Here is a 13,404-nt window from a genome sequence, read left to right as displayed (position 1 = left end):
TAAAATGTATATACATTTTTTTTTGGCACCCTCTGTATATCTAGTCTTCAGCTAGATCATGATCCTGACTATGATTCTCAAACTGCTAAACCATGGGTTTTACTGTTCCTTGTATGGGAGGTGTTAGCTTCACCATCCCTAAGGGCTTCCCAGCCACAGAAGACTGGCAGAATGAAATAAGGGAAAGTTGAAGAAAAAAGACCTGCAGATGTTCCCAAGACAGCTAAACTCTGTTGGAAAGATCAAAGAGGCCCTTCATTATTCATGTCTGAGACAGAGCTGGAGCCATCTTTCAGGAGAGGGGTTTTAGAACTAGCATTTTAATATAAGGAAGACATTGTGCTCTTATCTACCCTCGAAGTTGCTGTTCTGCTGCCAGCAGAGGGTTTTTTAATGATGTAAGTCAGGTGGCCTGGGTTCACTTCCAAATTCCACCACTTAGCGACTGTGCAACCAGGTCGCTTCACCTCTTTGAAGTGTTAGCCTCCTCATCTGTAAGAGGTACTAATAACAGACTTCCCACAGAGTTCTTGGAAAGATTGAGTGCCATCAAATGTTAGTACCTAGCACAGTGCCTGACGCGGTTATGGTAAGTGTTGGCCCACATGAGCTCCTTATGAGATGTGTGCCTTGCCATGTTGATGGATTGGTTTTCAGCCATTCATCTGATGTTTTGTTATTAACACCTGGGTGAGGAGTCTGCTGTCTAGCTAAAGAAACAAACATATTTTCTGACATCATGGTATGTAATTTGTTGATACTTCACATTACGGTTTTGGCTCGAGTGTTCCATGTGCAGGAGCGGAAGGGAGGCAAAATAGAGCACAGACCCATAGTAGGGAAATATCTGGTTCCAGTGGTTGGTCTTCCACTGAGTCCCTGTGGGACTGTGGGGTTGTCACCTAACCCCTCTGTTTCTCAGCTTTTCCATCAAAGCTCAGTAGTAGTCCTGACTTGCCTGCGCCTCACTGGCTATGTGGACATCAAACAGGTTTACAGAAATGAGAAATCCCCGTGAGCTGTGAGGAGGACATTTCTCGTACAAGTAAAAAATGCTTAGATACAGAGCTTCATTTTAAAAGTCAACTTACAAACATGAAAAGATGATAGAGCAAGAAAGAATCCCTGGAGATTATGAAATAATGTTAAATTATAGAAAAAGAAAAAAGGCTTTTTCTTACTTTCAAAGATTTCCTAGGGAAAACTGGGAGTGAGGTTTTCCACCCTCAGTGCCTCTTTGGTAATTTGTACGTATGGCCCCCTTTTTACTTACTATCTCACACTATTTCCAGCTTTTTAAAAATAGAGATTGTATCTCATTTTTGTGTCCTTCACATTTCTGGGTCTTTGACAAATATCACAGTGCCTGACACATACCTAATGCTCAGTAAAAGCTTGTTGAAGAAATACACTAACAATGTACTCTATTCCTTGGCAGTCTATTTCTAATATTATTTAACAGGTTTTGTGCGTTCATTTCTAATTAGCCTAGCTCCTCAAAAGAGTAAGTCTAGTCTTTATCTTAAGTTGAAATGAAAAATCATTCCTTACCATTTTCTGTATGTCTTTTATAAACTTAAAAATATCGTAGCCTTGGAAGTAAAATTCAAAACTTTACAATAGCTACACACCCCTCTCCCAGGTACTCCTTGTCCCTCATTTGTGCTTTATTTTCCTCCATGCCATTTACCCATTTATCTTTTCCTAAAATATTATGTAACTCTATTTACTTATATTGATTACGGTCTTTCTTCCCAGACTAGACTATAATCTCCCAGAGGGCAGCAATTTTGGCCTATTTTAATCACTGATAGAGCCCCAGTCTCTCAATAAATATATGTTGAATGATTGAAAGAACCTCACAAAAGCAGTAAAACTCTACTTATCGTTGTTGCTAAGACAGAAAGAAAGAAAGAAAGAAAGAAAGAAAGAAAGAAAGAAAGAAAGAAAGAAAGAAAGAAAGAAAAAGAAGTGAAATGACTGGCCAACATAATAAACCTGTGTTTCTATTATTTTCTCTTAATCTCTGTATCAGAAAAAAATAATTCTCAAAAATCTATGGCTTTTAATGAAACGTAAATAAATGTCTGAAGTAAAAAAAAAAAAAAAAAATTCCCCAAGGACAGAAGAAGGAGATATGCTCTGAATTTCTCATGGTTAATTGTATTAAAGTACCGCTCTTATTTTGCTGTGGATGAATTCTTGCTCGTGTGCAGAAAGAATTGTGAGAAGATCACTGTGCAGCCAGTCACAGACAAACTCAAAGGAGGACCATTCCGAGGCATAGGTATGAAAAAGGTACTCTGCATCCTGATAAAAGAGCCAGGGTGCATCTGAAAGAAAAATACACAATGCAAATGATGCAAAAACTACTGACTGATATAATGCATGCTTAAATAGGATATGCTATGATTGACCCCAAATTCATAATTTGGTCACTCAGCATTAAAAAAAAATTGTATTTAATAAATATATTTATTTACACACACATACATAATTATGTAATTTGCTTATTTTTCTTAGTCTATCTTATATAAGAAACCTTTATTTGTATTCAAAGTTCAGATATTTTAAAATCAGGTGTCATGAAAATGGGGTTAAGCTATGATATTAGTCTTTACTTATATTTAGTGACATTTATTAACTTGATTATTTATTAATTATTAATTAGTTAATTTGAACAAATTAGTTCTAGATTAACATAAGAAAAGAGAGACTTGATTGGAAGGCTGTAATAATACAGTAATGGTATGTAATAGCACATACTTAGACATTCAAGATAGTTCTTACCATACTGGTACCAGGGTGGAATCTTGGGTCTCACATCTGCAAAGTGAAAGCAAACCGTCTTGAGTGACCTTTCCTCACAGGCGTGCGATCTCTGAATTACTTCAGCTCTACACCCAATATTTTGTACTTCACCTTTTAAAGACCATTTAAAAACCAGGTACTTTGTGCTGTTTGGTATATAGCTCATTCTCATACTTGAAGAGGAGGCTCAAGGGAGGCCCCTGATTAAAGAAGAAAGGACGTGAACACTTGTCGAGGGCCTACTGTGTGTCACGCACTGTGCTAAGTGTTTTCACTTACTCACTTGATAAGTAATTTTGTTAGTTTGTAATGTCACCATGACATTTCTTCCAGACTGTACTCATAAAATATAACACTCCACAATATATCATTTCCTATAACTGGCTTAGCATACCGCACTGCCGTCTTTTCTCATTCCCCTATAACACATTCTTTGCTAAAATAGTGCAGTTCGGTTCATCGTGGAGGTTGTTGGTACTGTGGTCCATGATGCTTACATTTTAGATCTCTGCAACTCTCCACTTGGGAAAGTGCTATAGATTATTAGAGAGCAAACCTATAGTAAAGATCTTATTCATAGTTTTACCTCTTGGAATTTTGCATATCCATTCGCGTTTGGAACCACAGTGCGAGGGCAGCAATGTTTTATTTGCCTTGTAAACAGCACAATTTCTTGCATCTTCTCCAAAATAAGTATTGTCTAAAAATGAAGAGATAACCTGCAGCAGATGAAGTTCATTATTCCTTAATGATGATCTCCCACAGAAAGTTTCAAAAGATCAAAACAGGCACCCTTGTAAATAAATCACAATAGACTTCTGGAGGAAGCTTCAGAAATATCTGTATATGATTCCAGTTAAAGGTTGTTCCGTACTTGTGAAGAACAGGCTAAGCAAACATTAGCATTTTTTTCTTATAGATGCTTTTTTCTTAAAAAGAGGCCTGCTACTCCTTCCTTCACAAGGAACAAGTCAGATGCATGATTCCTTCCGAACTTGCAGGATTAGGCTCTAGGCTTGGGGGCCTGGGTAAACTCAGAGGCTCAGGGATCTGTCAGATGTGAGTCTCACCTTTGATGTAGATTTTTGTGTATAGACACTAAGCTTTTAGTCTCTAATCACTAAATTCTAAGTCATCACTAGCATTAATCAGGAAACTACCCAACACTTTCCACGAATAATCACACAACAGGGGTATTAAATAAAGATTCAAACGTCTCAGTGATTTAAAGACTCTCTGAGAGAAGAGTGGATGGATTGCAAGTAAAATGAAAGTAAACATTTGGAAAAAAAGAGGATGTTTTGAAACCATTTATACTCCTCATCAAACATACACAGTCATGCAACAATTCATCTAACGTAAATATATATTCAGCATGACTTTGCATATTCATTTTGTCCAGTGGGGAGTGGTAAGGGACTCATTGCACTGCTTCATGACTTTATCTCATGTATTTTGAATCAACATTGTCTATTTTGCTTCTGTTACTAATGAGTTTGTTTCACTAAAACAAAACGAAGCGTTCTAAATTTCTATGTACTACATCTCATCGTTAAGGGCCATATTGATGTTAGACATCCAACTGTGCCATGTGGTGGCTGCCATTTATGGGGCAAGTTGACACTGCTATGCCCCTTGTGCTTTCTGGGCCTTGGTTTCTTCATGAGAAAATAGATGGATGGGGCTGGGTGATCTCTAAGATCTCCTCTCACTCTCTGGTGCTGAAGCCCTTTTCAAAGAAGCAGTACATAGGTGGAAACTTTTTACTTATTTTTTTAACTTATTATTTTCTTCCCACTACAAGCATATAACTTTTCTACAAATCCCTTCCTTGACACAAATTTGAACGCTATCTATACAGTGGGCCTAGAGATCTCATTTCTCTGTTGATCTTTACAATTTCAAAGTTTGGGTACTGATAGATATTTTGCCAATGAGGAGACATTATAACATTGTGGCTTTGGAGGCAGCCAACCTGTTTACCAACCCTGGCTCTATGTATTATTTTAGGCAAACTATTTAATCATTGCAATACCTACTGCATTGAATCATCGTAAAGATGGAATGAGACCATGCAGGAGTGTACTCAGCTTAGTACTTAGAGCAGCTTAGGGCTCAGTAAGCAGGAGCTGCATTAAATGCTCATGGTGGGCTATTGCTAGCCTCCCCACTTCACAGATAAAACTGAATAGCTTGATTCTGCATGGGCCCTTGGAAGGATCGTAGTTTCAATCTGGGACACTACTTTGGGGTTTTTCCCCCTATCTTCTTGAGGAAAATGTGAGAATTCCTCATTGCGCTTGAAAAAATATGTAATATTGAGGTTTTTACAAATATGAAGCTGAATAAAAAGCGAGTCTTTTTTCCTCCAAATAACTTGCTCTGGCTGAGAAGGAGGTGAAATTTCTAAGGCTGGCATTTCTGTCCTTTTATAGTGAGATATACTGAAAATGGTTCTTTTCATTGTGACATGGACAATGGCCCCACACTCACATAATAAGGTCCCTAGGCAGGAGAGGGAAGGTGAGGTAAAGAAAGCCTGGCGTTATTTTAAAGAGCAGTTGCTTCTCTGCTGGAGGCTCTTCGCATGGGAGATGGTTTGGGGACCTTTTTGGATATTTTGATTCCTTTTCAGGCTAAGATCCTACAGTGGCCTCAGAACTGTGTGACTAGCAAAACCTCCCCAGGAGGTTGCTGAAATAACTCTTCTGGTACCAAGGGCTGGTACAGTTTTTATTTGGGTCTGAGTCATGGGAAATATGGTCATTATTTCCAGGTTCTTTTGGTTAGTTTGCCAAGTGGTTCCAGGGCCACTTGTTCTGAATTCATTTCCTTTTCTTTGGTTTGAAAAGACTTACAGGAGTTCCATCAGACCACTCCCAAGAGCCAGCATTCAGTGGGTTTCTTTTATTAAATCCAATCCAGAACTGCCTTTCTTCTGTCCTGTGAAGAGAACAAAAACTTGGCCTTTCCCATTGAATTCATAACATTATGAAAAAGTTCAAGTAAGTATTTGTGTGTGCAGGAAACAGCTGATGCTACTGGCAGGGTTGATCAAGTCAAACAAACATTTATTCAACATTTCCTACGTGCAAAACATGAGCTCTGAAGTGAACTGAGAGGAGATAGCCAGGCTTCCTATTTTTCTTGGTTTGTATGGGGTGCTCATTGGTGATATGCCATTGGGAAAAGTCAGCCCATGTTGAGAACATGGCTTTGTCATGTCCATTAGAAATGGCAACACATTTTAATCGGGACAAGAACACATGAAAGCGAGTTGAAAGAAATTTTGGAACTTCTCTTCCCTAGAGGACTTCTTACTACTTTAGTCTGCTTTGATTTGTTGCTCTTTTGTCACATGTTCTTGTATTCTCTGAGGATTAATCATCACCACCCCCCCATTTAACAAAAGGCACATGACAGGTTTTTGTTTATTTGTTTGTTTTTCCCAGATCCTAAAGTAAATATTTCCACAGTGAATCAGTCTGAGGCACAGTAGATTAACTTCAGCCATCACCACCCAGTTAGACTTGGCGAGAAGTCCCCCAGAGAACCCTCTTCTTTCCAATTAGGCATAGGACAAATGTGTCACACCACAGAGTACTCAATAAATCAAGCCATAAAGCCTAATTGTATAACAAGCCATCTCACTAAGATAATTTTCTGAGAATGATTTTGAAGAATTAAAAATTTAAAAGATTCAGAAGTCATAACAGATGCTTTATTTTCTTTATGCAGGGAAACAAGCTTATTCTGAAGCACCTTCTTCTCAGATGTTTGAGCTCCTCTGCCTGAACAATAAAAATGAACATAAAATGTGACTTAGATATTCCGAGTGATCACTGGGGCCCGGTTGGTCACTGCCTCTTACATTGACATTGTGGAAAGGTGGAAACGCTGCCTCAAGGTTAAGCCAGGCACATTCATCTCAATGTCTTAAGCTAGAAATCCACATTACTCTCCCTGTATTAAGAACTTTTTATTTCTTTCCTCACTGAAGTCAGAGTTCTGCAGTTTTCATGCTATATACAGGCTCCTAGAAGATGAATTGTATTTATTCTTTCTTTACCAATTTCCTAAAATTGTATAATTCCTAATACTGTAATATAATGATACAAACAGTAAAATAGAAATAGAAAAGCAGTGCCATAGGAAGGAGAAATACATATAATACATATGCTAACTGTGAGAACTGGTTTATTTGCTATAACTAAGCATCAGATTTGGCTGAACTCCCTGGCAGTCAGGGCAAAAGTAAAACATACATTATATAGCTTTTGTCATTAGGTGCTGAATATTAATAACTTGATAGACAGTTGGCGCTAAATTCTACTAGGAATCCCAGGTATGAGAAAGTCCATAGATAGAAATGATGTAATGATATTTGATCTTGCAGAAAACATGGAAGCAGTTTGCATATAGTTGCTTCATATACCAAAGCCCACTATATACAAGTATGCAAGGATGTTTTTGCAAGGGGATAAAGTCATGAAGCAAAGTTACAGCTTCAAACAATGGAGATTATTACATATCCCTTGGATCTGTGGCCCGACTCCTGGCTAAAAATTCAACTAAACAGGAAGCTTCTTGAACTTTTCTGGAGCCTTGCAGAATCTGATTCAGCAGCTCTGGTGTGAGACCAGAGGACCATATGTTAAAAGGTGTCCAAGGGAGTGTGATAATCCACAGCCAGTTTTGGGAATCACAGTGAGCATATCCTGCAGAGACTATCAGTTCCATGGGATATTGAAAAATGTACTCAAAAAAAGAGTTTTGTGGTTAGAGAAAGTGGTTCCAACTAGAAGGCTTTACAAAGCTAATGTATATGGCAAATTTCCAAGATTGTACATTGCTTTGCAAACATATTTGACCACGAGATTCCCTTTTAGTCCACCACAGAGTACTCTATAAAACTCACATTGGTAGATGGTGTCAAAGACTCTCACCTTTAAGGTCGTTTTTGTAGATTCTGGAGACAAATAGTTTGACAGATGTTACATATTAACATTCCTCTGGTAGTATCCCAAAGGAAACTTACGGGGAAGGCCAGAATTTTCCTCAGAAATTATTCTGTATTTTCTCTGAGATTCACGCAAGTGTCTCATTGAGACTCCAGATTTCCAGAGCTTGGAGCAGAGTACGTGGTGTTACAGTTGTTTTCGTTAATTAAATGTATGGAGCCATGGAGGCATGACACCCCCCACGCCCTTAGACCACACCATCCTCGGGGGCAGGAGTTCATCTGCCATGATTATGGGATTGTCCAGTCAGCTATGCATGTAACATTTTGGGAATATCTTTCATAGAAGATATTCTTAAAATGTATTTTGAAAAGAACATTCGAGGAAGAGGCCAAGGGCTGGGAAGACTTACTATAAGAAGGCATGGTAGCTGTGTTCAAATATTTGAATATAGAGTAGACTTGATCTATATTGCTCTGGCTTACTAAAAAGTTGATCTTTGGAACCAGCCTCCAACAATGGAATGGACTTTCTCCCAAGTAAGGAGCATGCTGCAACTGAAAGGAATTGTGCAGACAGTGGGTGACCATGGGGATGTGGTAGAAGGAATTCTTGCATGTGGGTGGAAGGTAGCTCAGGTCTCTTACATTTTTTTCCAATTTAAATTTAATTGATTTTCTAACTCCATGGAATTCAAGATTCTGTAACTTTGCAAAATGGATGCCGATAAGTGAACACCTGTTTCCTCAAAAGTGAATTAGGGGGTTAGATTGGATTTTTTTAATCAGTGGGACTTCCTTTTTCTTCAAACAAAATATTCCATGGACTCCTACTATATACAAGATAACTAGAAGTGGAGCTGGTTGGAGATGGTCTGATGAGTCAGTGAGCAAGGAACCAGAAACTCTGCCTACTTGGCTTCCTCCTGCATTGGGGTTCCCAGACCCTCGGGATCCTCATACAACACTTTGAAAACCAGTGGACTAGATGATTACTGAGTTTGGCAGAAAAGTTCTAAAATTTTGATATGAGACACACAGACAGGATTTTAAATATCAAAACAATTGTCACTTTTTTCTTTGTTTTATGGAATGTATGTATATATTTCAAAACTGGCGGCCAGTTGGTTGTAGGCTTGAAACAAGTACTTGAGATTTTAAACAAATATTTGGGATACTTGTCCCTAAGTAGGCATTACTGGGAGACCTAATATTTCACTGTAATTTTTTCAAAATTAATAAGTATTTACCGATTAAATTTTGAATGTAGAAGCTCATTCACAAAATCCTCTTCCTCAATATGGGCAAAGCTTGCAAGATGAGCTCCAAATTCCTCACAAAATGCTTCAGCTTCTCGCCATGTTCTTTTCATCAAGACTTTTTCACTATGAAATACCTGTATGCAAAGGAAAAAAAAAATGACACTGTCACACATAAGGTAAGGCTATTTGATTGTAGGCAAGAAAATAATAGTAATGTAATTATTGTCATTATTCTTTATTAAAAGCTTGACCCAGTAAGGAGAAACAACACTTACTGAACTAGATAGAATGTGTATAGTCATTCTAAGACTATTATTTCATTTTATTCTCAAAACAATTTTATGAGGCAGATATGATAAACTGTTTTATCAATGAGCTCCTTGAGGATTCTTTTTAAAATTTTTCTCCTACATTTCCTGTGACTGGCATATACTTGTCCCTTAATAAATGTTTCTCAAAAGATGAAGAGAGTCAGGCTAAGACAGTTTACAAATTTCAGGTCACATAGCTACCAACTGGCAGAACTAGGATTAGACCCCAACACTCCTTGCTTCCAAAGTCCATGAATTTCCATCCCAAACAGACTGCCCTCTGACAAATTCGAATTGGCTGAATGACCATGAATCTGGCTGACTCATGAGAAATGAGACTTGGTACCTAGGGTGGGTATATTTCTAGGGTCTTTGGGTCTTAACTGTGCCTAAATTCTGTCCTACTTCTCAGCTGTCTTTTTTTTCTAACTGTCCTCACAGTAGCAGGGAGAAGTCAGTCAAATGGAAGGTCTGCTTTTGACTCTAAGATCAAGAGTGAAGGACCAAAGACCCAGAGCTCTGGATCCTGGGCCTAAGCACCCTCTTCATTCTTAACTGCCCAACACTAAGCCTGAGCCTCTGAAGCCAACCTTCAACAGGCTCTGATTTGCTGAGACCAGAATGAATAGGCTTCCCAGTCCATCTTTTAAATTATATGTTAAAACTTGCCTCCTTTGGGAACCTTTTCTCAAATCACTTTAAATTAATAAATCTTACTACCAAGCTTGTTAAATACACCATACATTTGTTGACATAGCAGGGTGATATGTAGTAGAAGAAAGCACTGGACTGGGAGTCCCAAAACCAGAGATTTATTCCAACTTTGTTAATAAATAGTTGTGATCTTGGGTAAATTACTTCATCTCATTAGCCTCAGCTTACTCATTTCTAAGGTTTTACTTCCTCTGTGAGGTCACTTCTGGGCCCATTATTCCATGAATTTAATGTAGGTTTCTATGCGTGTACATTTAAATTGAGTGCATTTACAGGTGTTTCACACCATCTATGAGACTACAATTCTCTAGAGATAGACTCTAACTCCATTCTGTTTGTATGTGCTTGTGTTCCAGAGAATAACTTTCTCCCATCATTTTGGAAATCATTAATTATAAAATGAACCAAAGATTAAACCGACAAAAAAACCCCATTATATTAAAAAAAATGTATTTCTGACATTGTAGGTACCGATTTATGCCCAAGATCTACAGTTGATTGGCAAAAAGACATTTCATTACACACACACACACACACACACACACACACACACACACATCAACTGTATATATATTAAATTAATAATCCTTTGATCTTCGGGTGTCTGGCAAGCAGCAAAATCTATCCTTAGCAGCAAAATGGTATTATTCTATAATAAGGACTTTATTCACTTGCTTACACATGATATGAAATTGCACATTTTTATACCCAGCTAGTGTCTGCCTCAGTCATTTGTATATTCAATAAGAACAGTATTGATTTGAACCTTGATATCAACCCTCACGAGGACTCCAGTGTCACCAGGGATATGTCAATCTCTTGGCTTAAAAATTATTTTGGAATATAACTGAAAGGATAAGGACAGTCAACAAATATGAATTAAACACATGCTATGTGCCAGGCACTGTTCTGGAATAAAAGAATTTGGGATACATGGACAAACTTGAAATAATGTTGGTTCCACTGAGAATGCCCATGTAACCTTGGCATCACCTTGAAGCAGCTGGCCAGGCCAGGCTTTGATTCCCAGTCCAAATAGCAGGGGTGAAAAGGCCATCTCTCTTTATGCTCAGTTTTCTCCAAATTTTCCACTGGCTGTTTGCACAGGGACATTGCCTTAAAATGCCTGCAGTCTTTCACTTCCCAGCGGCCAGGTGGACTCCTTCCTCGCATGACAACACAGCCACCACTGTAGCCTAAAAGCAGAAAAACAACACTTTTAATACCATAGAGCTAGAATATTTTGTGCTCAGAAACAGCTCTTTAGAGCATTGAATAATTGACATCTTACAATGAAGCACCCAGATAAAAACAGTAAAGATGAAAAAGGATGCTTTATTGGTATAATTATCTCATTTTTCTTCCTCTCTGGAGAAAAGAATAGAAGATGGAAAAGTGAGAGAAGAGAAACTGTGAAGCTTGAAATTTGGACATTTCGAGCCCAGATGGCAAATGATGGAAAACTAGGAGTTGTTCCAACTTGAAACTGGAATATTTCCTATATCTCATCAAACACCAACATCCCTCTGCTTTGAATTATTGAGTTTTTTAACTGCAGAAAAAAGCCTACCTCATCATTTCTTGAGCACCTACTCTGTACACTGTATACTGTGAAACCCCATTGTGAAAAACCAACAATGAAAAATGCTTAGTGTATATCCTCTGAGAAACAGATTTAACAGGAAAAAAATGCATAAGCAATGGATTCAAGGTAGTTGCAAGGTACACAACAGAAAACCAAACTGTAAACCATGGGAAAGTGTAGAGAATGAGATAAATTCTAAATGGGGTGAAACTCTGGGGAAAGGAGTAGGGAAAGACATCAAGGAAAAGGGAACAATCGTCTAGTTATGGACAAAACTCCATCTTATTTTTTTCTGCATATTTGAATATTTTGGCAAATAAAATATTTTTCCATAGAAACAATTTCTAAGTTAAGATCCTCAAGTTTGTTATCAAATCTATACAATTCATCAGACACCTAAAAAATACACTTCAAATTTCAGTGAATAGTAGAAAACAACCCCATTCCAAAAATAAAATAAAAATTGAGAAAGAATGAGCTTCTTTTTTTCTTGAATCCAGAGTAATCATCTAGTTAACTCAATCAACATTCAACAAAAACAAAAACAAAAGGGCATCTACATCTATATACAACGCTAGGCTGTATATTCGCTGCTAGAGATAGAAGGACAACACAACACAAAACAAATAAAACCCAGCTCTTAGCTTAGTGTGAGTTTATCAATTGCAATAAACATAATGTGTACGGTGCTATAGTAACAGTGTGTACATTTGAATTTATGGGGAGACTTCAGACGGATGATGGAGTCTGCCTGGAGATGTCAGTAAAGGATTTCTTAAAAGTGACATCTGAGCCAAGTTTTGGGAGTATGAGAAGGAGAAAAGAGTTTTCAAGGGGTGCTTATAAAAAAGCAAGTGATTATAGCTGACTTGTGATGGTTCTGGACCTAAAGGAACTTTTAAAATATAGTCACTTGGTACTAAATATTTGTCTTTCTTAATTTCCCTTCAGAAGTAATAGCTTTCTTTTCTTTCCTTTTTTCTTTCTTTTTTTTTTTTTATATACAGGGCAGCTGGTATTATCCTTGTCAGCCATGTTTTGGTCGTTTTATGCTGATGGAAAGGCTAAAGAAGGGGGGAAATGAAAAGTGAGAGAAGTAAAAAGACATACAAGAGGTACAAAGAGCCTCTCCTAAAGGAATGGAAAAGTTTGTGAAATAGAGGAAGAATACGGGAGCTAAAGAATGAGTGCCTATCTTCAACAATCCCGGATGCACACTGGATATCATGGGGTCAGAGAATTCCCATCCAAAAGAAGCTCACAGTCCTGTGTGTACATGCACACTGATGCATCAGAGACCCGAAAGGGTGAAAATGACTAGTCCTAAACAAGGAAACGTAATTAGTATGACTCACACAGAAGAAAAGGAAGTCAAGAGAGAGCTGGTCCAGACAAAGGCCAGCAGTAAGTTCCACTGAACAGAACAGCTGGCTAGTGTTAAAGATGGAGGGTTGCAGGACAGGGAAGGGGGAGAGATTATAGCATGCAACCACAACTTGCCATGAATGGAGCTCTGCAGTCTTTTTTTTTAAAGATTTTATTGGGGAATTGGGGAAGGGAAACAGCGCTGGGGAATCGGGGGAAGGGGAACAGACAGGTTGCTGTCGTTTTGTTCTTCGGTCTAGTTGTGGAGGATGTCGCTTCACCGGCCCATGTTGGTATTATCATTGCGCTCTTCCTGGGTGAGGCAGATCGGTCGCCGGCCTCTGGACAGCCACTCACAGCGGCTGCTGGCTGTTCACGCTGGCTGCTGGCTACACA

At 38.3% G+C, this 13,404-nt stretch overlaps 1 protein-coding gene across 2 annotated transcripts in view; it reads right to left on the bottom strand.

Moving 5' to 3' along the window:
- PLA2R1 (phospholipase A2 receptor 1) overlaps nucleotides 1-13,404 on the bottom strand; it is a 114,823-nt gene that overhangs the window by 29,765 nt on the left and 71,654 nt on the right. For both annotated transcript variants that reach the window (XM_019636807.1, XM_019636808.1), the window contains 6 exons: nucleotides 11,052-11,254; nucleotides 9,022-9,167; nucleotides 5,670-5,754; nucleotides 3,398-3,530; nucleotides 2,791-2,826; nucleotides 2,176-2,333 (listed from right to left, as the gene is read on the bottom strand). In XM_019636807.1, coding sequence (XP_019492352.1) covers nucleotides 2,176-2,333; nucleotides 2,791-2,826; nucleotides 3,398-3,530; nucleotides 5,670-5,754; nucleotides 9,022-9,167; nucleotides 11,052-11,254 — 761 coding nt within the window. The remainder of the gene's footprint in view (nucleotides 1-2,175; nucleotides 2,334-2,790; nucleotides 2,827-3,397; nucleotides 3,531-5,669; nucleotides 5,755-9,021; nucleotides 9,168-11,051; nucleotides 11,255-13,404) is intronic.

Source organism: Hipposideros armiger, unplaced genomic scaffold (genome assembly GCF_001890085.2).
Source record: "Hipposideros armiger isolate ML-2016 unplaced genomic scaffold, ASM189008v1 scaffold_30, whole genome shotgun sequence".
Classification (NCBI taxonomy): Eukaryota; Metazoa; Chordata; class Mammalia; order Chiroptera; family Hipposideridae; genus Hipposideros; species Hipposideros armiger.
The sequence above is the reverse complement of the archived record's forward strand: the minus strand, read 5'-3'. Positions and strand labels throughout refer to the sequence as shown.